This window comes from Mastacembelus armatus, chromosome 6, assembly GCF_900324485.2.
Source record: "Mastacembelus armatus chromosome 6, fMasArm1.2, whole genome shotgun sequence".
Lineage (NCBI taxonomy): Eukaryota > Metazoa > Chordata > Actinopteri > Synbranchiformes > Mastacembelidae > Mastacembelus > Mastacembelus armatus.
In genome coordinates this window covers 11806812-11834082 of record NC_046638.1, presented here as the reverse complement: position 1 = coordinate 11834082, position 27271 = coordinate 11806812, and the positions used below count along the sequence as shown (strand labels likewise).

At 41.6% G+C, this 27271-nt stretch overlaps 2 protein-coding genes across 3 annotated transcripts; one reads left to right on the top strand and one right to left on the bottom strand.

Annotated features, from left to right (window-relative positions):
• Nucleotides 1-334: 334 nt before the first annotated feature.
• Nucleotides 335-6774, bottom strand: cd9a (CD9 molecule a). 2 transcript variants are annotated; one of them, XM_026312047.1, is made up of 8 exons: nt 6553-6774; nt 3782-3884; nt 3506-3603; nt 2943-3017; nt 2494-2595; nt 1753-1842; nt 1315-1398; nt 335-1210 (listed from the first exon to the last, which is right to left on the bottom strand). In XM_026312047.1, exons 1-8 carry the CDS (start codon nt 6619-6621, stop codon nt 1145-1147), a joined length of 687 nt encoding a protein of 228 aa, XP_026167832.1. In that variant the 5' UTR covers nt 6622-6774; the 3' UTR covers nt 335-1144. The 2 variants fall into 2 exon arrangements, with proteins under 2 accessions (XP_026167832.1, XP_026167833.1); XM_026312048.1 differs by lacking the exon at nt 6553-6774 and adding an exon at nt 4925-5079.
• Nucleotides 6775-9457: 2683 nt separating this feature from the next.
• vwf (von Willebrand factor) lies at nt 9458-27197 on the top strand. Its single transcript, XM_026312007.1, has 53 exons — nt 9458-9649; nt 9843-9894; nt 10041-10184; nt 10439-10541; nt 10654-10862; nt 11119-11240; nt 11589-11808; nt 11910-12032; nt 12119-12230; nt 12344-12390; nt 12479-12615; nt 12747-12885; nt 13049-13149; nt 13245-13440; nt 13519-13734; nt 14056-14302; nt 14433-14527; nt 14728-14879; nt 14976-15079; nt 15153-15291; nt 15378-15512; nt 16105-16251; nt 16344-16484; nt 16936-17034; nt 17121-17277; nt 17515-17682; nt 17790-17925; nt 18027-18336; nt 18566-19730; nt 19807-19911; nt 20287-20430; nt 20516-20659; nt 20785-20949; nt 21077-21123; nt 21245-21422; nt 21634-21875; nt 21990-22179; nt 22286-22627; nt 22742-22980; nt 23204-23306; nt 23427-23498; nt 23733-23837; nt 23965-24170; nt 24268-24417; nt 24504-24620; nt 24975-25155; nt 25434-25474; nt 25569-25685; nt 25966-26064; nt 26280-26408; nt 26517-26556; nt 26634-26731; nt 26899-27197. Exons 1-53 carry the CDS (start codon nt 9644-9646, stop codon nt 27082-27084), a joined length of 8562 nt encoding a protein of 2853 aa, XP_026167792.1. The 5' UTR covers nt 9458-9643; the 3' UTR covers nt 27085-27197.
• The last annotated feature ends 74 nt before the right edge of the window (nt 27198-27271 follow it).

Here is a 27271-nt window from a genome sequence, read left to right as displayed (position 1 = left end):
TGCAGCTACTTTTGAAGACAAATTTTCCGTAAATTAATGGGGCTTGTGTTCAAGGTCTACATGAGTCACACTTGATGTTTGCAAATATCAAAGAGGGGGAAGCTAGGGAAGTATTCAAAATATTGTTTTCCACAGCTCCCAAAGCACGCACACCCTGCTAGATGTTGAATGTCTTCATTGTTCTATACAGTATAACAGTCAATTTAATAGTGATGATTTTTCTGTGCTTCAAATTTATTCAGTGATGGAGAACAGTGCAAGTGAAAAATAACAAGCTAATTTGACCCCTGCAACATGTGTCCGAGTGACTGTATGCAATAAAATACCCTCAGAGTTGATATGACAGAATTGGTTTATTTCAGTTTCTCTCTGTAAAACATAGATTAACCTATGTGGTATAAAGCAACCCAAAATGTAAAATGTTCTTATAACCTTATAAAGTACATAAAACACACAAGCCAATTAATCATCTATGATTAGAAATCTTTTACAAATAAAGACATTTACAAAACATGACAAAAAATTAAAGGCGTTTTAAACAAGAGCAAATTAGGAGATGGGGAAAGAAAAAAAATTGTACAAATGAGTTGCCATTGCAATAAAGGAACCAAGATGCTACTCTGATACCAAACTGGGAAATAAATGGTCACCACAATTCACAGCGTGGCATTCAGCTGGCTACAATTTACAATGGTTTGGTGGTATTGTTAGAAAAAGGAACTGCAGAATTTCAGTGCTGGCTTCTTGCCAGTAGATTTCCCGAGAAGTAGCTATAGAAATGTGATCAGTATACAATACAACCTTTTGTTTATATAATTAGCAGTTCACAAACACTAATTTCAATCAATTCGTCACAAAATTGCACATTTCTGTATTACATTACCACTGAAGCACAGATGACACCCATTCTATAGTTGGGCCTAATAACCACATTGCATCTATCTAGTCCAGGGAAGTGGACCTAAGTGTTAACAGCACAGTTATAACTGAATAATTATAACAATCAGAAATATCTGCACCCATGCTAGTTTAGGTTACCTCCCTCCTTGAACAAGCAGTGTTTCTATTGGCAGTGGAGAGTCATCTGACTCTGGGAATGACATCATGCAACATTAACAAGGACTTCAGCATGTGATGGTGGGTGTCACACCACCTCGCGAGACTTTCTGATGGCACAGCACAGGAGCATGCTAAAGATCATCCCAAACACCTGTAGGAATGAGGGAGATGGACATTGTTTGAGTTTGCATTAGCTCATGTTTGTACTGAGACAAGAAAGTTGATGTCATCCAAATAAACCAATCACCCACTTACCATAACAACCCCTATGGTGATGCCCACTCCTCCTATGATGTGCAGCTTGGACTCAAACACCTCATCAATGGCGTCAGGACAGCTCTGCAACAAACAAGCACAATTCTTTCTAAACCTATGCTGAATATAACTTATGGTAATGTGCAGATAAGTGACAGCCCGAGAGCACGCAGGCTCCAGTCATCCATTGTTGCCATAGTAACACTGCAAAGAGGCTGAGGGAATTCAGTCTGCACAGCGATGAACTTATGTCACATGTCAAACCAACATTGCAGGTTGTATATATAGTAATTGCCAAAGCTTTCAGCGCTGCAACATTTCTGACATTTGTCAGATCTATAGCTCGTCTTGAAATATAATTTTTCATTTTCCATCACTTGACTGATGTACCTGGCAATGATCGCATCCAATCTCCACACATATTCAGTTTATTTGTACCTTAGTAATGAGCTCCTCAAGCAGATCTCCACGGGGACAGGTGTCTTTGGCAGCATCTACTACAGTACCAGTTGGGCCGCAACAGTTTAGCTGTAAACATACACAATCACATCTTTAGATAGCATGGTTACTCAAGAAAACACACATCTCTTACTACAATAGCTCCTGATTAAGGAGTAATTCAGTTTTAGTTTCCAAAGACTTGTCAGAGTGAGGTTGTCCAACAAGTGAGGACATTGCACAGAAGTACTGGATGAATGTATAAACTATTGTTCATTATGAAATAGTTATGGCACCTAACTCCTCCTAAAACGACATGTTAAAGTTTAGGTTAGTATGTGCATACATTAAACAAAACAAAAACAAAAGGTGAACTTTAGAGGTGCTGGTGGGTGTGTTTCTGACTTCTGACTGCCTGCTTTTTGGTCTTCAACAGGAACATCAGAGTGGTAGCAATCTTCTCATGCAACTCATGAAGAAAGTGAATAATCTTAATTCTTAAAATTGATAAATATACAATTTCTAGTCGTCCTAAACCTTGTGGATGTACTTGAGGATTGTTTTGAAGGTCTTGCCAGGTAAGCTGATTTAATTATTTCACAGAGGAAAAACAAGTCACCCTGGGAATACATTACATTCATTGGAAAATACCTTTTGTCCCCACATTCCTTAGATCAAATCTCAGACAAGTCTAAATAGTCTGAATTGGAATGAAACAGAAATGAAGCAGAAATGTCTCACCCCGGTTTGAATCAATTGCAGTGTCTTTTTGAGGTTCTCATCTTCTGTTGACTTGTAATTGTTGTATGTCTCCATGTAAAAACTTGTGATGTCACTCAACACCTGCAAAACAGCAGGAAACGCAGAAAAAGATTTAATATACACGTGGAAAGCACACAGATCGAATACTTTAATTTTAAATTCATATTTGAACACTTCATGTTATCCTCTTTTGTAATTACTATAGCCTATTTCACTTTATTTATTTTACCTTGCCCTAGCTGTCATTTTGTGATTAGAGTTTGTTGCATAGTTTGTTTGTATTATTTTTTTTGTTTGTTTTTGTATTTTTTTTTTGTCATTTTTTTATAGTGGTATCTTTAAGGTACTTCTCTACATGCTTATAATATTGCTGAAAAGTTTTATACTAATAAAATTATTAATGCACCATACTATAAGACGTGTGTTACCTTGCTTTGGTTGGAAAATCCCCAAATTCCAGCTGCAACCTCAACGGCAAATATGATAAGCAGGAAGAAGAAGAACTAAACAAATGAAAGACAAAATGGAAGTTAGATTATTGTGTGACTATGTGACTCCACTCATGGCTGTGCATGTATGAACAAGTAAGGTCATTCGAGTGTAACTGAACTCTATTTACATAGGCTCCTCCTCCTGAGAGATTTAGTACAAGAAGATTAGGGCCAGACAGGGCAGTAGAGAGGGAGGGAGGGACGCTGTGAACAAGTACAGGGAACTCTAGAGACTCTTCTCTGGCCTTGACACTATTCAGTATATAATAATGAAGTCAGACATCTCATAAATCTTAGTGAGCCCAAGGGCAGTCTACAGTCCACACTTCCTGAGAGTGAGATAACATGGCCAAATGCTGCTAAGATCACCGCAAAAAGGCTTAGACAGAGAGAAAGTAACAGTTGCTTTAAATGTCTTTGAATTTTGTTACTGAAATTAGAGATGTTCATAGAAGGAGAAGGGAGATTTAGATGTAGTACAAAAAAAAAGAGGTACAAACCAGTCCTAGCATACAGGGGGATTCCTTGATGGCCCCACAGCATCCCAGAAAACCCACCACCATCATCAGTGCTCCAGCTCCTATCAGGATGTATACACCTTTGAACACACACACACACACACACACACACACACACACACACACACACACACACACACACACACACACACACACACATATTATTACAGATAAGAATATATATCACAATCATACATGAGCTCAAAATCCAAAATGATAGTTAAAAATGTTCCCGCTCAAGGACTGAGAGCATCTTACCAGTGTAAAAAACATATGGAGAGTCTGGTCCTTCAAACAGACCTTTGGTCTTTGAGTCTAATCTTAGCCACACGCCTATAGCAAAGACAGCAGTGCCTGCAAGCTGAGAAACAAAAAATGATTTTCACATAGAGCATTGCAACCAGTCATTCTAGTGCTAGATGTCCTATGCACACTTCTAGATGGGGTGTACAGCAGTAGCACAAACCAGACTACATATTGTAACAGTAGGAAATTAAGCTCAGGTTTAGACAGGAAGAAGACTCCTCATACATCTGCCCCCTCCACTCATTTTTTTAAATATTTTTTTTTTCTCAACTGCTTCCACATAGCATTTCAAATCTACAGTGACAGGCCCCATCTGGAGTCATTCTCCAGATCTCATCCTCCAAGTCTTCTCCCAGATATTCTGTTAAATTTTCAGATTTGTAAAGTTCTTAGTATCACTGCAAAATCTTCACCAACAACAATGTCTTATTGCCACTGGGGTAAATTCCTATTCCAGCCTCATGAGGCTATGATATTGTCGAATCAACAAAGACTTGCTTCAGAACGTCCCATTTTCAAGTATATGTCAGTAAAAACAAACAAACCCACCGAAAGCTTTTCAGATCTTGATAAAGGTATTTTTGAAGGACCTTGTGGATTTCACAAACCACTGCAGTAGTAACAGACAGGTGACATGCAGTATGTGTGTATGTGCCTGCCTAGAAAACAGGAACAATTGCAGAGAAAACCAAGGTGCTTTTTTACTCACACATTCCCTATCCATATAGATATGTAGGTAATGTTGACAGAAAGCAGCACATCAGTCCATAAAGAAATAGCTCCATGTTTTATATATTCTGCAATACCGATCTGTTCTCAGATATATAAATGTCCCTGTAAACATCGCCATATGGTCTTATCTGCACACACCTATTGACCATTATATATGTGTTTTGTTGTGTATATGCTGTTCTTTTGACAATTTGTCACTGTATACCTACTGTTGTAGTATCTTTTTAATGTTCCATTGTATAAACAAAGGTAGAGATTAGATTAGGCCAAACCACAAAGGTACAAATCCGTGATGAGGAAGCTTCCCCATTTCGCTCTCTTACTTACATTCACACACACCAATAAAAAGTAAAGTACACCTACCCAGAAGAGAAAGTTGAAGACAAACATGAGATATTTTACACATTTGATTCCCCCAGTGACGGCCATGTTGATTCAGTCTACACACTGTACCACTATGAGTGTTTAAAAACAAACTTCTTCTCAGGAAGAAGCAAAAGCATAATGGTGTCAGTTAAAAAAAAAAAGGTGGTGGGAAGGGAATGTGTTTTCACCACCACGCCTTCATGCAGTCACCTGATCGCGCAATCAGGGAGTGGCAAAGGCAGCAAGCAGTGTTACTGGATAAACTGGCCTTCACTGTGTATGGGATCTGAACAGCTTGTGTCTCCAACTTCTGCATGTATACAGGTTATGATGGAACAAGTTTATATGATCCATGAGGTAGCAACAAAGAGAGCTCTGTTTAGAAAACCTTTCCTGAAATACCTGTCTAGCAGTATATTTACAGCTTTGGTAGCTGAACCTTGTGTGACTACAGCTATAGGCTGCTCTCAAATATGAATGCTTCCCATTCCTCCCCTTATTATTAAGTCCTTATTATTGAAAACTAGGTCTGAACTGCACATGGACACTCTTACTGTGACCAGATTGAGCTGTAATTAGATATGTACGTATGTGATTTGTGGCTCCATGAACTGGGTATGACTAGAGTGTGCTACATCTTCAGTTCCTGTTTTATCCACCTCAAAAAGGAAGCATCTTCAGTATCCGTTGGAGAAGAATTTTCTGTGTATTGACTCTAAATAACAGATAAGAAAGTGTTGTTTGATACACTGTTTATTTGTTCACCATGGAAACATTTCTGAATTTTGTAGAAATGAACTTTGTGATTTTTTTGCATCATTGAATCAATGGAATGTCCTACATAGGTTTTTTTTTTTTCTTTTTTTCTTTGGATGATTTCCATACACACAGAGGGAAACCCCTGTCAGCCCAGCAACGAATGGTTATCTTTGGTTCTATGTATAGCTGCAGAAATTGGAAACGTTCATAAAAACAACCATCTGAGACTACACACACAGAGGGATCACAAACAAACGGTAGACACATCCTGCAGGATTAGTAGGACACAAAATGCCTAAATGGGATATCCAGGATTCATTCAAACACATAAACACACAGGCTGGCTTCCCTGACATGCGCAACTCTTCACATCACGTGACGCAACATTAGTCTTAATTATTATTAACAGTCACCTCCTCCTCCCACCTCTCTCTCTCCCACACACACACACACATACACACCTCCCCCCCCCCCACCCACCATTTACAATTATTAAAATGCAATGCGCGCAAACTCCACAGTGTTGTCTGCACGGTGGAACTGGGTCACTTGGCCACTGGGGATTATTCCTCAGTCTCCACAAGCACTGGGACACTTTGTGTTAAGTGGTGACCGGAGCCAAAAATCGTTCGAAGTCCTGAGCACCGCACAATGTAACGTGATAAGCAGCCCAGGCTGTCTGAGAGTGCTCGGCACGATTGAGCATTTGGGACACTACTCACCCTTCATTCACTATAGTAACCTGTTCACGAATGCGCATGCACATAAAGCTTACACACGTTCACACACACACACACACACACACACACACACAGACGGGATGTGTCTTTCTATATGAACAATTCGTTTTCTCGTTTCCAACTCACCCAGAAGACCAGGTTGAAGGCAAACATCAAGTGTTTGATGCACATCTCTCCTCCCGACAGTGCAGCCATGTCGGTACTTCAGCTGCGAGTCCGCACTTGTGTTGGTATCACCAATGCAAAACGATGGTACAATAGACCTAAATAACGGGCAATATGCAGAATGAGGTTACTTGCCGACGCGTAACACCGGCACAGATACGCGCGTCGTGCTGTGCGCGCCTATAGTGGTCCGCCCCCACAGATAACTGACTGCAAAGGCGAAGCCTCTTGTAGCGTCTTTCTTTCTATCTTTTTTATTCTTTACAATGTCCTTCAGTCTTGATCGTTTCAAGATTACGTCCGAAAAAAAACCCAACCAAACAAACAAGAAAAAAAAAACTAATACACTTTTCTAACAGGGATGTTTTGTGTGACTTTGCAGGGAAGTAACGATTTCTGAATTTTCATCGCCCTCATTTTGTTATATAGGGCTAGAAATTGGGACAGTTGGAATTTTCAAGTTTCATTGGACATTTATTTATTCCCAAATAACTTCTGGTAACACTATTACACTGGGGACCTAAAATGCCATTAAATAGGATTACAGGTTACTTTACGTCAAAGATACTCTTATAGACAACGGAACCTATAGTCTATATTCAGTGAGTCTTTCCTGCATACAACAATGAGCTGAACAGCAGCCTGCTGTGGGCTTTTCTGGTTCCTGCAGCACCCTGGGCATTGCGATGACGTAATTCTCCCAGAATAAGAAAAGCGCGTTCACGGACTGAATATACTGTACATGAATGAACACGGTGTACGAGCATATCGTCCCAAGCAACGCGTCTCCCAAGACAGACGGCTTATGGCGTATGCACGCTTGCACAGCGTGCTCAGCCTCTTATTGTTAGAAACACGAGTTCTGGTTTTGCGCATTTAAACTATATCCGTGGTGTTTCTGTTGTTGTTACATCAAACTTTCTAACTAACCCCGCTGTGGTATAGCCTACATCACATTTTACATCTTTAAGTCTAGTTAATGGTATTTTTTTTTAACCATCGCAGTCAGGACTAGACCAAGAAACATAAACTAAAGTAAAAAAACAGGCAGCACGTCAACCCAGAAAGGCGATAACTAGCGGGCAAACTGGTAAGTAGAAATAAGACTGGAGAGTTGTAACTCAGAGAGCGCTATATACAAATACATACAGTGTGAACCGGTATAAACAGTAAGACCTACTTAACAAGCAGGTGAGTATGGCGGAATCAGGTGACTCGAAAGGCGGGAAGAACTGGGGTCACCGTGTGGCAGGTGGGAACTGCCAGGTTACGGTGGCCCTGTAGGGACAAAACTGTGAACAGGTGTGCATTTGCATTCATTCCATTAATTATCACTAAAACATATGAATGGACCTTCAGCTGATTTCAGTCATTCTGTTTGATTATATTTATGCTCAGGAATATTTCAGTCACTGTCTGTAAGCATCAACCCTCACAGGAAGAGATTGATAACATTAAAAACTGCCACATAGGCAGGTTAGGACTATGACCTCACTGTAAGAAGGCCCTGGGTTAAAATCCTGTGTGGAGTTTCTATTTTCTCTGGGTACTCTGGCTGTGTCCCACATTGCAAAGACATGCTGATTAGAGTAACTAATGACTCTTTTCAATTTCACCATAGGTGTAAATGTGAGTGTGATTGTGTCAGCCCTGTGACAGGCTGTTGATCAGGGTTCTGTCTTTCACCCAATTTCACCTGGGATCAGTTCCAGCCCCCTGCAACAATGGAAAGCAGGAACAAGCGGTAATTCATGGAACAACTAGCTCATCGTTTAGGTGAGCTGGTTCCAGGTTCTGGTTTTGTGGATGCTTTATCACTTTTATGCACTTAAAGGAAGTAAGCCATTGTTACTGATTTGTTTCATCTGTGATTTTCCTGATATGACAAGTCAAATGGTCTATTGTGCATGCAAGTTCACTGTCTTACTTTCATTGTTTTTAAGATACTTTGGATATTTGAACAATGTAAATGCCTGCTTTACTTTTTCTTTTGGACAACTGAAAACTGTGGATTTGTAATGGGTTTTCAGGGACTAAAATACACCGATGTTCTGTCCCCACTGATGTTTTCACATAAAATACCCTCTTAGATCTTTTTTGATGACCGTCTTGATATGTACAGACTTGCTTGATTGATATTCTATAGAGAATGTTGTGAGATTTATTTTCACCTGTCAGTGTTATGGCTATTAGCATAATGACCTTGGTGACACCCTTCAACTACCAGTATAGCTATTTAAAAGAGCATACAAGCATAGAAAACTGCTATCAGAATTAGACAAGCGTATATTTTATACACACAATACAGACATTTTGGTGGTTACACATATAAATGTTTGGCTTGATTATGTTTGGCAGATTGTGACACTGAGTGTGAATGTTTTTGTTTGAAAACGTGTGAAAAGATGTTATTCTTGTTCTCACTGCATTTGTCCTTTTTCCAGATGATCTGTGAAGTTTGCACCTGAGAGTGTTTCTCTGTACATGTTCCCAGTGTATGTGTGTGTGTTTGTGCGTGCGCGTTAATTTTGGCAAAGCTTAGTCATGTGTTTGTTCATGTGGCACCAGCAAAGAAGTGTTATTGTGCGAGATATCTCCAGTAAGTGTGTTTTCCCCAAGAATTGTTTTGGTTGGCACTGATACAGATACTTATGTGTAGACTAATCACTCAGCCAGGCGATCACTGCACATATCCTGGTATTGTCCTGCTGAATGTGTTTGATGGTGTCAGTCTGCAGGCACAGAGTTGTGGACAGAATGATACTCTGCCCTTCTTGACATAACCTGTTGAGAGGAAGGACTGTTTTGAAAGCTTATGATTGCTGGGCGGGGGTACATTTTTTTTGCTATAAAATAGAGCTTCCAGTGAGGTTCAGGGACAGTGTGCACAGCCAAGTGTTAGACCTTTTTCTCAGTTTAGCCTGACACAGATCATCACTCTTCATCATCATGCCCTGACTGTGAGGTCTGAAGGTACAACATCTGGATTCTCTGATTTTGGATTGTCTTTGCTTCTTCTTTGCAACTTTGTGGCTTAACTGAGTCTGGAGCCATGAAGGTAGGAGGACTGGAGAAAATGGTTTATAAAATAGGCCAAGCAAGATTACTCTCTGTAATCAGCGACATCTTAAACCAGCCAAGTGATTTAATCACTGGTGGGATGAGAGACTCCAAAGGGTTAAAAAATGATGATGGCGTTGGTATAGGTAATGGTGGTAACAGAAAGCATATTATATACGTGTGTGTTTCAGGTGTGTGTGAGGAAGTATTTGCAAGAAATTTGGATTCTCCTGCATGTAATAGGTGAGTCTCATATGAGAGAATGCCCAAATGTTTTTTTTTTATTCTTTGCACAAAAATAAGTCTGACATATTACTGAAATGTGAAATACAGTATTTCAAGTCTTATTTGTACAGTCAGGTGCATATTTGCATATTTTGTGCGTCCAGCTCATGTTGCAGGCACAACAGGGAGATGCAGTCTGTTTGGACGACACCATGTTCACACATTTGATGGTGTTTTGTATAAGTTTCCTGGAGATTGCAGCTACCTGCTAGCTGGGGACTGCAACTTTCACTCCTTCACACTTCTGGGTGAGTCCATCAGTTTATTTAGTGAAGAAAGAAACAGATTTGAATTCTAATTGTATGTGATGTTTATCGTTCATGGGTAATATTTGCTCTAAAAAGTTTAAAACAGTGTGTTCTTGCAGCTATATATTAAACTATGAAAAGAGTTTGCCTGTTTACCTCTGCAGAATCAGAGAACAGCCTCCTTATGTTTCGGTCTGCTTTGGTTTGATGTAGCAGTGTCCTTGTGGCAAAAACAATGTGTGTTGGATCTGCAGGTGATTTTATTGAAGGCAAAAGAACTGGAGTCACGCTCTTTCTGGGAGACGCCTTTGAGCTACACCTGTCTGTGGATGGACGGCTTTCAGAAGGAGAAAAAAGGTAGCATAATAGAATATTTAAATTGTCACGTTACATATGTACACCCTTTGCAGAAAAAAAAAACTCATCCCATAGAATGATCATGGCTTGATCTGTGGCTCCTTTTTTATAGACTGTCTCTACCCTATGCATCTCACTCTGTGTTTGTGGGCTCGGAGTTGGGGTTTTATAAGCTCTGGAGTGAGGAGTTTGGCTTCACTGTTACCATTGATAATGCAGCCAACATTGCCTTGACGCTGACTAAACATCATGCCAACCGCACCTGTGGTCTCTGCGGCAACTTCAACTCCATATCAGCAGATGAATATACTGCTCAAGAAGGTAAGCCTTTATGGAGAAATGGAGAGTCTGTAACTGCTTGTATAGCTATTTGAGTGAAACTAAGGAGAGTTGATTATAACTGGAATCTAGGAAATGGTTTGGTTCAGCCACAGGAAGAGTACCAACTCAGTACAGGAAAAGATAACAAGGTAAAAGAAAGAAAAGCAGTAGTGGTAGGATGAGATTAAGAAGAACTCTGACAGCTTGTTTGTGTGTGTGTGTGTGTGTGTGTGTGTGTGTGTGTGTGTGTTTTCAGGATTCCTAACAGAGGACAGTTATGACTTTGCAAATTCATGGGCAGTGAAGGGAGCTGATCAGTCTTGTCAACGGGTCTCAAATCCCAGCGAGTCCTGTAACAACACCAAAGAGACTTCAGCGGTGAGAGGACAATTCACACGCACATTGGATATCTAAAAGTGTATAATTACACTGAAATGTAGGCAAAACATCACAAACGTAGATTTTTTTTCATAATATAAAACCTATTATTCAAAAAGGTGGCACAAATAAGAACAGATATGCTTTAAGGTATGGCAGGATCAGAGCAATCAAGGTTAAAGTCATAGATCCATAACCCAAAGTAAGTTTAACAAAAATTAAAACTGAATAAAAAAAACTAATTTAAAAGTAGTAAATAAACACGTGTGTGTGAAATCACAGAATTCCCTTTTAATTTAACTTCCTAGCTCACTTAGTGTTTATGTGTGTTTGTCTGTGTGTCTGTAGATTTTGTCCAGCTGCAGCGTTTTGCAGACATCTAGTGTGTTTACGCGCTGTGCCCACCTGGTCTCTCCCGAAGCGTTCCTGTTGCTGTGTCAGGAGGCGGCATGTCACTGTGACACTAAGGATGGGGAAGACTGTTACTGTCCATTTTTGTTGGAGTATGCCCGCACATGCCATGCCCATGGAAAACTTCTTCAGGGCTGGCTGGAGGAGAGCCAGTGTTGTATGTTTATCAGTCTTTAAGAGGCAATAGCAGGCTACAAAGTTACATCAGTCTAATCCATCTAATTTCAATAATCTAAATATGTGTTTTTCCAAATATAGTTCCTAAGTGTCCAATTGGGATGCAGTACAGTGAATGCACCAAGTCCTGCTCGACTACCTGCCATAGTCTCAACATCCAGGAAGTTTGCAAAGAAGAGTGTGTGGATGGCTGTACATGCCCTGGTAATCTTACAGTCACTATATCTGCGTCTTCTGTCTCTGTAGCTCTGTTACTAATAGTTGGAACATGGTGGGTGTTTGTGTTGCAGTGGGTAAGGTTTTGGATGGTAGTCGCTGTGTGGAGGTATCTCAGTGTTCCTGTGTCCACATGGGGCGACATTTCCCTGCAGGGTCCACTATCTCTCAGGACTGCAACACCTGGTGAGGGAGTAGCATGCATACACACTGCACATACACATTCATATGTGCATATGCCGAAGTACTTCTCTATTAAACATACAGTGCTTCCTCTCTAACTTGTCTCTTTTCTCCAGTGTGTGTCGTCACGGTTCGTGGGAATGCACCAATGAAGGCTGCCCTGGTGAGAGAGATGTATAGTAGTCGTTAGTGTGTAAATGAAGTCCTGGTGTGCTAATCTCTGGTGTTCCGTCTGTGTTGTCTGTGTGTAGGTGAGTGCCTGGTGGTGGGCCAGTCTCACTTCAAGACCTTTGACAACAAGTTCTTCACCTTCACTGGCCGCTGTCAATATTTGCTGGCAAGAGACTGCACAGATAGAGAGTTTTCTGTCATTATTGAGAATGTACAGGTAAAGGATTTTTGGAATTTTTTCTTACACCTTTTCCTACACTTGAGAAATAGTCCTGCATATTTTCTGTCTCTTTCCTACCACTTGCTGCTTGTCATCTACAGTATGTGGCTGCTGATATTGTGTTTCAGTGTGCAGACGATCAGGATGCTGTGTGCACACGTTCAGTGACACTCAGCCTGCCCTCGCTGGAGGATATGACAGTGAAACTGAAGCATGGAGGAATTGTCTCTGTCAACAGCATGGACATCCAAACTCCAATGCATCATGGTACTGTATGCCACTTTGGCAGATGAGTTAATAAGAGGTCCATTTTAAAGTCCAATGTCCCCAACAAATAAAAATGTATCTATTTGAATACAGACATTGTCCTTTCTGTATACAAACTTCCAAACATGCTTATTAGTAAGTTTGTTGTGTGTACAATTTACAGGCCATCTCCATATCCAGAAGTCCATCCACTCTTCTGTACACGTGAAATTTGGGGATAATCTTCGTTTGGACTGGGATGGGCGGGGCCGGGTGCTCTTAAAGGTTGAATATGTTTAACCCTTAATGATGTTTTTGACAATAATAAATATGTGAAATAAGATGCAAGCATCTGTACTGAGTTCTGTCTACCTCCCCAGCTGGGACCAAAATGGGCAGGAAGGACCTGTGGTCTCTGTGGAAACTACAACGGTAACCAAGGTGATGACTTCTTGTCTGGTTCTGGGCTAGTTGAGACGGGTCCTCAGGCATTTGGGCAGTCATGGAGGATCAATGGAGACTGTGAATACACCCAGAAATATGAGACCGACCCATGTGCCACTAATCCCAAAAGAGGTATATACAAAGATCCAGTTAGACACACCTTCCAAAAAACAGCATCACTGTAACCTCTAATCCTTCTATACCTTTTAGTGCATTTTGCAGAAGAGGCTTGTGCAGTGATGATGTCAGACGTGTTCAGTCCATGCCACTTCCTGGTAAACCCCGGTCCATTCCTGCGATTCTGTCGTTACGATGTGTGTGCATGTGTGGACGGTGAGGAGTGCCTCTGCTCTGCTTTGTCTGCCTATGCAGCAGCCTGTGCTGCTAAAGGAGTGCTACTCAACTGGAGGTCTCCCTCACTCTGCGGTAACTCTCACTCAAAATTAATTTATAGCTGATCACTGACATTATTAGACAGAAAACAGCATTGGTGAACAACAATCAGTAATAATCTGTGTAAGTTACAACTTTGAGTAGCTGATCGTCCGGACATTAGGTTCTGTCTGCTGGGATGTTTGTGTCAAGAAGAGTACAGCAACAGTCATTTCAAATAATGAAAGTCTTTCATAATTCAAAAAGTGATTGAAACCTTTTTCTGTTCAAAAAAGTATGTAGTAGTTTTACAGATAAAAGCACAGCAAATACTGAAAATGGACAACTAACTTTCTCCTAATTTGATTTTGTCAGCACTGGAATGCCCCAGAGGTCAGGTGTATGAGGCATGTGGAAATATGTGTGACCGGACATGCCGTGCTCTGTCTGGAGCTGAGTCTGGCTGTGATGGGGAGAGGGTGTGTGAGGAGGGCTGTTTTTGCCCTGTTGGAAAGTACTTGAGTGACTCTGGAGAATGTGTGACAACTGACCTATGCACCTGCCTGCATGATGGACAGCTCTACCAACCTAATGACGTCTATGCGGATCACAACAGCATCTGGTCAGTGACATTGCACATTTATGTTCAGAAACTTAGCAAGTTAGAATATCCTCTGTGACATTGTGACATTTTGTAACAGAAATTGGTGACCATTTGTTTCTTTTTTTTTTTTTTTTGAACGCATGTGTAGCTACTGTGAGAAAGGCTCCATGCGTTGCAGCTCCACTGAAAAGAGTACTTTGCTGTCTGACCTCTTCTATGACGATGACCTGGCACCATCCAGAGGTAGAATTTCAGACTTTTAAAAGTCTCTGTGTTTCATGTCATGTTTACTGCATTGTCCAAGTGTCGTGTTTTATTTGACTATTTGTATTAAATGTTATTATCTCTATACCGTAAACTACATGGTCAGTATAATATGTCTCTGGTCTGATCTTCTAGAAATACATTAACTTAGCAACTGATTTGTTTTTTCTTTGTTGTAGAGCGCCGTTCAGCCCAGTGCCCTCCTCCATTAGTTCATGCACAGTGTGATGCCGGAGATAAAGGCCTGGAGTGTGCCAGAACCTGCCAGAACCTGGATCTACCTTGCATCAGCCTTGCCTGCATCCCCGGTTGCCTCTGTCCACCTGGCACAGTAGGTGGACTGCTGTATGTGTGTGTGTTTAAGTTGTGGATAAAGCACCAAGTATCAAAAATAGAACATACTGCTTGATTAGTGGATTGATTTCAGGTACGTCACCGCAGAGACTGCATTGCACCGGAACAGTGTCCCTGTTACCATAACAACAGGCCGTATACATCAGGACAAACCATCACTGTGGACTGCAACACCTGGTAAAGTGCTAATATGTGTTTATGAAGGGGAATGCATGCTCCACACCTGCTTAACCAACTGTGTGTTTTGCAGTGTGTGTGAGAACAGGAAGTGGCGCTGCACGGAGAAACTGTGCGATGGTGTGTGCCGTACTGTTGGGGAAGCGCACTACATCACTTTTGATGGCCTGAAATATTCTTTTCCCGGCCTATGCCAATACGTCCTGGTTCAGGTAAGAGATAGAACAGCCTAAAAGAGCCCCAGGATAAATTAAAAAGCCTCCTCTCTCAATCATGTCTCTGTTTTCACCACCAACAGGACATGTGTAATGGAGAAGAGGGTTCTTTTAGAGTTCTGGTGGAGAATGAGGCCTGTGGAATTGTGGGGCATCGCTGTGCAAAAGCTATCACAGTCTTCTATAACAAAGGGTTGATTGTAATGGAACATGGAGAGGTAACTTGCACAGAGACAGAGACCAACTCACATTCACACGTGTATTTAGGTTTTTCTTACTTACTCATATCTGTCAACCCCTACACAAAAATACTGTTGTACTCATTAAAGCATAGACATTACTTCTTATATATAACATTACCATGCAAACAATGAATTCCCAAACTGTACAAGTAAAATCACTAAGCCAGTATAATGATGCTTTGAAAACAAAATAATATTTAAAATAATCATAGAACCAGGTGGAATAATTTTAAATTAAGAATATTTTGCTAAAGACTTGCCCATGCAGTATATTAATAAAACATCTTATGGAATTCAACCTCATCTCTTGTGTTAGACCAAATAAACTATTATGTTTCAATAGCCAATGGTAGTGCAACAATAGGTTTTAGTATGTACTACACATTTATCATACAATACATAAAAAGAAAAAGTGGATGTAAAACATTGAACTGTTGTTTGTAAAGTAGCAGATTAAAGACATCCATGACTTACTAAAAACCTGTTTTAGTCAGGCTATCTGAAGAAAAATATCTCTCAGCCTAGTTGAAAAACTCTTTGTTATGGCTGTCATCTTTCTCTCTTATAGGTGAAGATGAAGAGGCCAGTGCTGCAGGGCTCCCAGGTGGAGATTGTTCGTTCTGGTCACTTTTACACCCTGCTGCTTGGGAAACACATTTCCATCAGCTGGGACAAGGGAACCCGTCTCCTGGTCCACGTCTCAGCTACATACAGGGTACTGATGCAATAAAACACTATCTTATCTTGATTGTACTTGTTGTTATTTTTTATATTTTATATTAAAGGGTCCATTTTTATCGTGATTAGAATCGGGTGTGTGGTCTGTGTGGAAACTTCGACGGAAATGTCAACAATGACTTGATGAGCAGTAACAACCAACTAGAGGTGGACTCCTTCCACTTTGGGAACTCCTGGAAGGTTGTTCCCAGCTGTGCCGATGTAACACAGGTAAAGTCTGAAATCTTAGATTGAAGGGTCAGTTCACTCAAATTACATTAAAATTTGTTTTTTTCTAGTTGAATATTATACATCATAGTGGGTTGTATATTATTTACAGTTTTTGATTTTTGAGATTTCTCCTGCCACTACCACATTACAGTGTAGGTGAATGGAATTGTGGTGGTCCTGCTCACAGCATTTAACACATTTTTTAGGATAAACAGCAAAAATCAAGGACAGTTTGTCTGGAGTATTTTACAGAATAGGTGTTTTATCAAGGAAATTGTCACTGGTATTTTTGTTTGGTAGTTTGAGTTTTTAGAGTACAAACTGCATTATAGCCCATTGTCACACATTAGAAATGTAATAAGCCATTAGAAATGTAGTATTCTACGGTAAATTAACAAAATGAAGAGCTATGGTATATAGAGTCTCAATTTGTGTGTTCATGTGTGTATAGATACCCCTGCCTTGCAGTGATAACATTGTCAAGTTGGTAACAGTGGAGCAGTCATGTCGTATGATCACCGGTCCCCTCTTTAGAGAATGCAACAGCCAGGTGAGTGTTATTACAGACACACCAGATACCATTTGCATCATTCATGCATTTGCATCATTTCTTTAACTTTTCCTGTGTGTCTTTAGGTTAATGCAGAGCCATACGTAGAAATGTGTGTGGAGGCAGCATGCTCTTGTACATCAGTAGGCGACTGTGCATGTTTCTGTGACGTCATTGCAGCCTATGCTCAAGCTTGTTCAGAGAGGGGTGTGTCTGTCAGCTGGAGATCCAATGATCTTTGCCGTGAGTTTCATGAGCCATTAAATGGGAATTTAGCTTTAGCTTGAATTACTATTCTTTTATCTGTACTCAGGCATTACTTGTTTTTCTGCATCTTTGATTACTTAATTTGGCACATTATCATAATTTTTATCCTTATACAATAAATGTGTGGTTAAGATGGGTCAAATTCAGAGGCCTAGATTTGCCACATGGTAAATAAATTACTTATAACTTAAATTTAACTCTGTTTTTACTTAGCTATGAGCTGTGAAGCGCTGAATCCCAAAAGCCCAGGTGTAGGGGAGGAGTTATGCCAGTGGAGGTATAATACTTGTGGCCCTGCCTGTCCAATCACCTGCCAGCACCCAGATCCTCTCCACTGTTCACTCACATGTGTGGAGGGTTGCCATGCCTACTGCCCCCCAGGTGCCAAAAATACTTGGTAGACATGCAACAAATTATCTGTGCATGTGATATATAAATTTAATATACATATGATTGGATAAATTATTATAAAAGTTGTTTTTTCTTAGGCCAACTACTGGATGAGGTGGCCATGCGTTGTGTAGATCCCTCTCAGTGTCAAGTGTGCATTCATGAGGGTCAGAGAATCTCCCACGGCAACAAGGTGATCCTGAACCATGATGATCCAGACCACTGCAGGATATGGTAACATCACATCAGAATACTTAACAAATCTGGATATTTTGGGTTGGTAATTTTTGCTTCGATTCCTTGCGCATTTTAAGATTTTTATTTTTTTTTTTAAGTCACTGTGAAAACAACACCCTCAGCTGTGAAGTTTGTACATCCTTCACCATGTTCAACACTCCCACACCAACACCCACCTATGCCACCTTCACAACCTTGCCCTTCACCACCTTGATGCCTGAGGGCACATGTGACCGTGCCATGGATTTGGCATTTCTGTTGGATGGTTCAGAAGCCTTGCGTGAAGATGAATTTCAGGCAACCAAAGAGTTCATACTTGGAGTTGTTGAACGTTTTCGCATGGGCTCAGCTCACACTCGAGCGACAGTGCTGCTTTACCACTCTGGAGTCAAAACTTATGACCTACAGGTATTGTACATAAACACATATTGTATATCTGTGACACAGGAAAGTGAGTACTTCCACACGTGGAGTATGAATGCTGAATTAAGCATTCTGTGGAAAAGTACTTCATTGATTCAGTGCGGCTCAGAAATAAAGTGCTTTGCTGACTTGCATCAACTAAATGTCACAGAAAAGGTCTACACCTGGTTGCTTGACGTTCGAGTTTCTTTCTCTCTTTCATATATGCCTGCAGGTTCAAAAGTGGCTGTTTAAGAAGACTGTGCGTGAGCTGCATTACACCGGAGGAGATGGAGCCTTCTTGGATGAGGCTGTCAAGTATCTGGTTATCAACATCTATGATAAGAACAAGCGTGAGAATGCTGGCCGTGTTGCCATTATCTTGACTGCCAGTGCCAACCCTCGTCCTGTCCGTGCTATCGTCAAGATGCTCCGCAAGAAAGCCATCACCACCCTAACAGTGGCACTGGGTCCTGAGGTAAACATGGCGCAAATTAATGACATCACCAAGGCCAACCCAGAAAACAGGGCCTATGTGCTTAGTAGCACAGCTGAGCTGCCTGATCGTATGTTAGATCTGACAGATTACCTCTGCACCTTGGGGATGGACCCTGAGGTGGCCAAACCGCCGACACCAAAGTTAACTCCAAATAAAGCTCGCCAAGGCATGACTACAACTACCCTGGCTCCTCATCTAGAACCAAACCCCACACACCATCTTCCCAAGAGCCCTACATCCACTGCACCTTCTACCCTGTCTCCCATCACCACATCGTCATCTTCCATCTATCCAGGCAATGATGTGACATTCATCCTGGAAGGCTCTGATTCAGTTGGCGAGGTCAATTTTAACAAGTCACTCCTCTTCTTGGAGGAAGTTATTTCGCAGCTGACAGAAGAGGAGGAGTTAATTCGCATCACCATCATCCAGTACTCAGTAACAGTCACTGTGGAGATCAGTCGGTGGGAGTTGCAGCAGCAGAGGACCCTGCTGCTGCAACGACTGAGGGAGATTCGTTGGAAGGGTGGGAGTAAAACAAACACAGGTGCAGCTATCACTACAACCTTTCAGGAAATGGCTACAGTCCAGCCTTCACATGGTCCCACCCCTCCCCAGCTCGTCTTCCTCGTGACAGAAAACCCACCTACTGACACGGTGACACGTCCCCCGACTATGAGCACTCAGACACATGTGTATCCCATTGGAGTAGGACCAAAGGTCCGTGACATTGACTTACTACCATTCAGCTCCCCTCAGCGCCCAATGATGGTGGATGACTACAACAGCCTCAAAACCCTGGTCCACCATGTAGTAAATATCACTCGGACGACTGTCAGGCCCCGCTCTCCTACGCTGCCACCCCTGATCCTTCCAACTCTCTCCAGCCTGCCACCTACAGGTAAACATGATAAACTTATTTTAATGATTCTATCCAAAACCTTATCCATTATTAATTTGAAAATATCTTTGTACAGTCCCCTGCAAGAAGCCTGTGGATGTGTTGTTCCTGTTGAAGGCTGGCGAGCAGTTGGAGGATATGAAGACGTTTGTCAAAACTTTCATAAATAATGCTGACATTGGTAGGACCAAGCCACTTTATCCTCTACAATATTTTCAAATTATTGCATTTAGGATACAGATAACATATTTAAATAACTGCCTGGGACAGAAAGACTATTTTTAAGTTAAAAAAAAGATCTTACCCAGTGTCAACTAGTAATTTATGTAGACAATCCAATAATGGACACAGAGCAGAGGAAATAATTCATTAGAAGTTAACTTGTGGTGCTGGTGGTTTCAAAGGTCGGCACCTGTGAACATCTTTAATGTTTTTTGGTACAAAACTGTATCATGGCATTACATGATAGACAATAATGCTAATACTAATGCTTTTTTACGTACACAGATTCAACCTTCCTCCCTTGCATGATTTTATTCTTTGTCTATGTGTGCAGGGCTGAATGGCACTCAGGTAAGCGTGGTTCAGTATGGAGACACCAACACAGCCGAGCTCACCTGGAAGGATGCACAGAGCAAATCACGTCTCCTGAGTATGGTGGGCAGCATACCAAGCAGGACCACTGCTGCCCCTCTACTAGGTAGTGGATGAATATACGAACATGCTCATACAAATTAAAGTTGACACGCTCTCACAGATACCTCTATCGATCTGTTTGTCTCCAGGGTCTGCACTGCGATTTGCCGTACAGACGTGCATCTCGCCACTCAGTGGTGGAAGAGTTGGTGTAGCCAAGGTTGTGGTGATGCTGGTGACTGACAAATCAGCCGATGATGTCAAAGAAGCAATTAATGAAGCACTGGCAGCAGGTGATTCAGACAGTAGTGAAAGGATTGAATACCCTGGTTCAAAATTTAATTAGTATGCTCCCATCATTCATCTTCTTCTGTCAGAGTCTTGATTAGGTTTCATTGATAGGTCTCTCTTCACTCAGGTGTGTCAGTGTTCCCCATCGGGGTGGGACCAGGTTACGACAGGACTGAGCTTAGCCTGCTTGGTCACCAAGGCAACCAAGACAACACTCTGCACTTGAACAGCATGGATCAATTACTGATGCTGTTGTCTCTGGACCGTGGTTACACAGAGAGAATCTGTAGAGGTGCATCAAGACAAACACACACTTAGAAGTGCTTTTGTTTAATAAACCATAGATTTTACTTTTAGTAATCACAGTGATGGTAATACATGATGACAGTAATGGGAATGTTTTCTGTTTTGTTTCTTAGCTGGTCCACCAGGAGTGTGTGTTGATGATAACGGAAATGAGAGAAAGGTGAGTAGTTCTTACTGAGTTTGAATACAAGTGACAGCAGTGCAGGCGACCTTTTACAGCCATCACAGCATAATATGCTATACTGTAAATTGTCTGTTTCTCTGTTCATGTTTTTTTTTAGCCTGGTGAGTCATGGTTGCTGGAGGATGGCTGTCACTCTCTCCTGTGCCACCCCAGTGGAGCAGTGACAGTACAGAACCACAAAGTCAGCTGTGACAGACTGGAGCCGCCGGCTTGCAGAAACAACATGCCACCTGTCAGAGTTCAGGAGACCTGTAGCTGCCACTGGGAATGCCCTTGTATGTACATCGAAAGGATCAAATAGCTATTGAAGCTTTTAATATCACATTTAACCCATCTATATTAAGTGCACATCATTTCCCACTGGGACTATTAACAATCACTGCTGGGGTCTTGCATTCCTGTCTATTTATATTGACTATTAATAGATCACATGTTATCCTGACTCCAGCTCAAACACTCTCTTCTTCCTGCCTTGTGTGTTGACAGGCATGTGTATGGGCAGCTCCACAAATCATGTGGTGAGGTTTGATGGCTTGGCGCTTAGGCTGGATGGGGAGGGCTTGTGCTCCTACACATTACTCACTGTCAGCAGAGGCATCAGTGAAGGGTCAGAGGTGAAACTCCACAGTGGGCCTTGTCAGGACGCAGCAAATTACAACCAGGTCTGCATGAAAGCAATGGAAGTGATCCATGGACCCCATAAGCTGCTGCTGAAGGATGATATGACGGTAAGCTGTGTGTGTATGTTGCTGTTGAGGATACCTGCTCTGATGCTGAAACTGATTATTATATGTGATGTAAAATGTAAATGTTTATGTGTGTGTGTTTGTTTCTCTGAGCAGGCAGTGATTGATCGGGAAGAGCTTGCATTGCCATGGCGGTACGGGGGCCTAGAGGTGGTGCGTTATGGAGGAGTGATGCTGCAGTTAAAATCAGATTACGGCTTCGTCCTGACTTTCACTCCTCAGAGCAATGAATTTACCATCACACTCTTGAGCTCTTCCACTGCCGGACACACTGCTGGCCTCTGTGGTAACAGAAATAACACCAATTCATTAGTCAACCCTGTTTCTTATTGTCTTCTTTCACAGCTGCAACACTCACTTTTTCGGTGACATCTCGCGTTTCTTTCCTCCAGGTGCCTGTGGGGAGGATAAGGTTAACATTCTCTCTTTACGTAATGGCATCTCGACCACCAGCCAGCCAGCTTTCATCTCAGACTGGACTGTGGCTGTAGATGGTGGTGTGTGCCTGCCAAAGAAGAGAGCAGTGTGTGTGTCTGGAGCAGCAATGGGATGTCAGGCATTACGTTCTGAGGTGTTTGAACCATGCCATGCGCACATTCCCGTCCAGGTCTTCCTCGCCAAGTGTGAGGAGCACGCCTGTGAGGAGTCAGATGTGTGCGAGCTAATTTCTGCCTACGCACGCCTCTGCAAACAGAGAGGCGTGTGCGTGGACTGGAGGAGCCCCCACCTCTGCCGTAAGTCACCTAATGATGTGTGGATGATTTGTTTTCAATTCACTTACTGCAATGCACACACTTCAACACCCTGTTTGAGTCTGAACCTAAACTTTTGCCTGTTCATTGTTATAGCATTACAGTGCCCCAGCTCCATGGAATACGAGGCATGTCGGACAGGGTGTGTAGACGACTGTGGTAGCATACAGACGTTGCCTGGTGACTGGTCGGTTGCCAGGGGTAACGAGTCATCTTGTATGGACACACCTACTGAGGGCTGTTTCTGTACTGGAGGAACTGTGTTGCATCACGGACAGTGTGTATCACCAGAAGCATGTAGGCAATGTGTTGACCATCGTGGACGCACATTTACGGTGAGGCACATGAGAAGATGAAAAGTTGTCTGAATGTGTGAGAGAAGGATTCAAATTCTAAATTAAGATTGTAATTACAGAAACACATGCTAACAGAAATAGACGGTTTAACCAAAGTGTTTACCATTGCAATGTGTTTTGTTCACCCTCTATTGTCCATATATAATGTACTGTATATATAAAAAAAGAATTAGTTTGATTTTGTTTGTTTTTTTTGATAAAGTATATGCAAAGTTGGGTACCAGATGAGAACCCATGTCTGATTTGTATGTGTTTGGACCAACAACACATTAACTGCACTGCTCGGCCCTGCAATGATGTCAAAGGTAAGAACCCCTACTACTGTTCCCATTGTCTATGCTCATAATTTGTATTTTTTCTGGACATTTTTGCATAAGGGGTTTAGGCATAACACTTTTTAATTAAATCTCTGTATATGCATATAGCTCCAGTGTGTGGGCCCTGTGAAATCCTGAGGGAGAAGAGAGAATCTAAGTGCTGCCCAGAATATGAGTGTGGTATGTAAAAAAAAAACAAACACTATATACAGTTTGAGAGGAGGAAAACAGACCTGTCAACCAGAATATATATAGCTAAAATCTCACAGCACTGATGTAAAACTGTCGTCGTCGTAGGAAAATAAACCAGTACTGCCTTCACGGTGAGCAAAAAATAAAGGCCTATAGAGCTAAAACTGTTTTATCATCTTCATTTAAGCAAATTATATAAACTGTCTCACTCTGACTTTTCAGTATGTGATCTGGTGAACTGTGACCTGCCTGAAGTGCCCCACTGTGAAGATGGTCAAACTGTGATTCTAAAAAACCCTGGGGAATGTCAGCCTATACATGAGTGCAGTAAGCCATTCTCTCCTTCTCTGTCATGTTCAAGCTTTGCTTTGCTCCAGCACACCGGCAGACATAAAACAGCACACATCCATGTGATCCCTTCCACCAGTTTCTTTTCATCTCTTTTCTGTCTCAGCGTGCAAAAAAGAACAGTGTGATCTTCAGGCTCCCCCCGCTTGTCCCTCACATCGCCAGCTGTCAGTCAAAAAGACAAAGTGCTGCGATGTGTTTGAATGTGTGTGCAATTGCCAGAACTCCACCCACACATGCCCTGCTGGGTTCATCACATCCTCATTTACCAATGACTGTGGCTGCATAGAAACCAGCTGCTTGCCAGACAAGGTTAGTGTGTATTTGTATACAAATTTCAAGCATAAATATGCATTTCTTTGCTGTTACTGTTCAAAAAGTCCTGTTTTATTGTTGTGTGTGTCTCCAGGTGTGTGTGGTTGGTGGTGTGGTTCGTCCAGTAGGAAGTGAATGGGAAGAAGGATGTGAGAAGTGTAGCTGCACCCAGCTACAAGACAAAGAGACATCTATGCACATTGCTCAGTGTACCCCACCCGTTTGTGATCGGTCCTGTCCGAGGGTGAGTCATACATATGAAATATACTGTACACATTGTCATTATGCATCTCTAACCATTAATCCTTATATATTTACTATGTATTGTAGGGTTTCACATACAGTCCTTCAGAAGGAAAGTGCTGTGGGAAGTGCAAACCAAGCAGCTGTGTGGAGTCAAAGGGAGAAATGCGAGGGGACATACAGACTGGGGGAAACCTCAGACATGTACGTGTTTAGACAAATCATATATACAGTACCTAAACAATATGTGCAGCTATTTCTTAGTAAGTTTTAACTGCAATTAACTGCATTTTAGTATCACATGGCAAACACTGAAATTGTATGCAAGTTATGACATATGTGACCATTTCCTCCCACAAATACAATGATCCATCTGCCTCTTTATAGAATGTAGTGTTTTTTCCGATTTATCTTGCTCATAATTTATTTTCAAATAATCATCTATTATGCATTAGGATAGATAGCAATTGCCTGGAGCCACAGAAAAAAGAAATGTGTTTTGTAGTTGCATTTGTTTTCCCCTCAGTTGATTTTAATCTATTCCGTGTCTGTGTATAGGTGGGTGAGATATGGCAGTCTCCACATGATAAATGTGTGTTACATCAGTGTGTTAAAGTGAAAGATGAGGTATTCATTTCTGCAACAAATGTCAGCTGCACTGTTATGGACACTCCATCCTGCCCACTGGGAACTGAGCTACGCTGTCACACAGAGGACTGCTGCCCCAGCTGCCACTGTGGTAAACACACATGCATGCACACTTAAAATGCAAGGACACTGCCACTGTAAGTTAGGAGACGTCTTTTCAACAAGCAGACATGATTTTAAAACAGCTCAGTCCAGTCATGAAGCTTTCACTGGACTAACCTTCTCTTTAGGCAGATAATACAGTGTTTATATACCAAGCTGCAGTTGCATCATATGTCCAGCAGAGGATTGTATCATACTCTTACCTGATGTTATAAAGCCTGGAATTCAATGAATGGACCAAAAAAATTTCTGCTTCTTTTGCTACAGCTCCTCTGGATGCCTGTGTCCTTAACCACACAGTGATAGGAGTAAGTCATGCAGAAAAATAGTGTTATGCATTCATATTACAAACACTTTGAAAAGTACTTCCAATGCTCCTTCTCGATCTGTGTGTTTGTACAGGCAGGGGAAAGGCTGATGGCGGATGTGTGTACACACTGTGAGTGTAAGGTGGAGGATGGTGCTGTGAGGAAATACAAATTGTCCTGCAGGAGACTGAGCTGCCCTTCTTGTCCAATGGTAGCTGCACCATCATTAATTTTTAATATCACCATTATCATTTATCATCATCCTAACTAACCAATATATTCAGTCATTATTTTCATTCCTCGATGCTATGACCACATCTCCTGCCTGCCTATCATTCAATTAAATTGCTACTATGTCATTTTTCATGATTCACTCTGAATTATTTATTTTCATGAAATGGTCCAGGCAAATCTATGTCTCCGTATTTACAGTAATGTCCTCCTTGTGGTTTTCTATATTATTTAATATGCATTAATAATTACGTTTTCAGGGATACACTCTGCAGAAGGAGGAAAATGCTTGCTGTGGCCATTGTGTTCCTACTACCTGCTTCATGAAAAGACCAGACGGAAAGATGATCACTCTGCAGGTAGGTGCTTTGTAGAAAAGACAGTGCCTTGCAGATGAACCTTGTCACTGGGATAAAATGATAAGAAAATGATAAAAACAGACATGGCCAAATAATGTTTAAATGTAAATATTTTGTCTACATTCATAAAACCTCGTACATTTTAAGAAGAGAGCAGCAGCAGGGATGTCTGTATATACTGTGCATATTGTACATGTGTGCCTGTCCCCCTCCAGGTGAACACCACAAGCGAGGATGGTTGCAATTTGTATACCTGTGGTGTAAACAGTAAAGGAGATCTTGTGATGCAGAACAGAGTGACCACTTGCCCTCCTTTTAACCGGCAAGCCTGCTTGGATGAGGGGGTAAGCCCTTAGTCAGTCTCACAGTATTCCCACACCTATGCCCCAGTATCTCCAACATATTTTTATTAACACCCCCCCCCCCCCCCCCGGTTTCTGGTTCATTTTCAGGGGAAAATCAGCCAGATTGGAACAACTTGTTGTGAGATGTGTAAGTAGAGCTGTGGCTTCTTCAAGAAGAGTAAATTAGATTCTCTGATTTTAATAAGAGTTTGTGCTTGTGTGAAGGTATGGAGCCAGAGTGTCGGAGGACAATGGGAACACTTAACTACATAAAAGTGGATGATTGCCAGTCAGAGCACCAGATAGAATTGCACTATTGTGAGGTAAGAGACTACACACACACACAAACACAAACACATTGAAGGATGATTAATACTTTTCCTCTTAGGATTAACCTACAAAGTTCAATGAAATCACAGCACTGTCCCTCACCATCCCATGCTCTCTGTCTCTCCCCGTGGTGCTGTCCATCTGTTCATCTGTCTGTCAGGGTAAATGTCGCAGTAAGTCCATATATTCTCTGGAGAGGGCGGCTGTGGAGCAGGAGTGTGTGTGCTGTGCTGCTGTGAAGACAGATCCTCTCAGCGTTCCTATCCTGTGTGCCAATGGCACTCGTAGCCACCACACTGTACTGTCTGTCACTGCATGCGACTGTCTTTCCAAACACTGCTCCTAGAGAGAGAGAGAGATTTTATTACTCTAGATGGTGTGTATCCAAGAAAAATGTACCCATATAATAAAACAACACAAATACCAATAAAACAAACCTACAAGTTTCTGTAAGCACCACCTTTGTGTCTGTGTTTTTGCTGTAATAACAGATTTTCTGAGTCTCATACTTCATTAGCCATGAAACTTTTTTG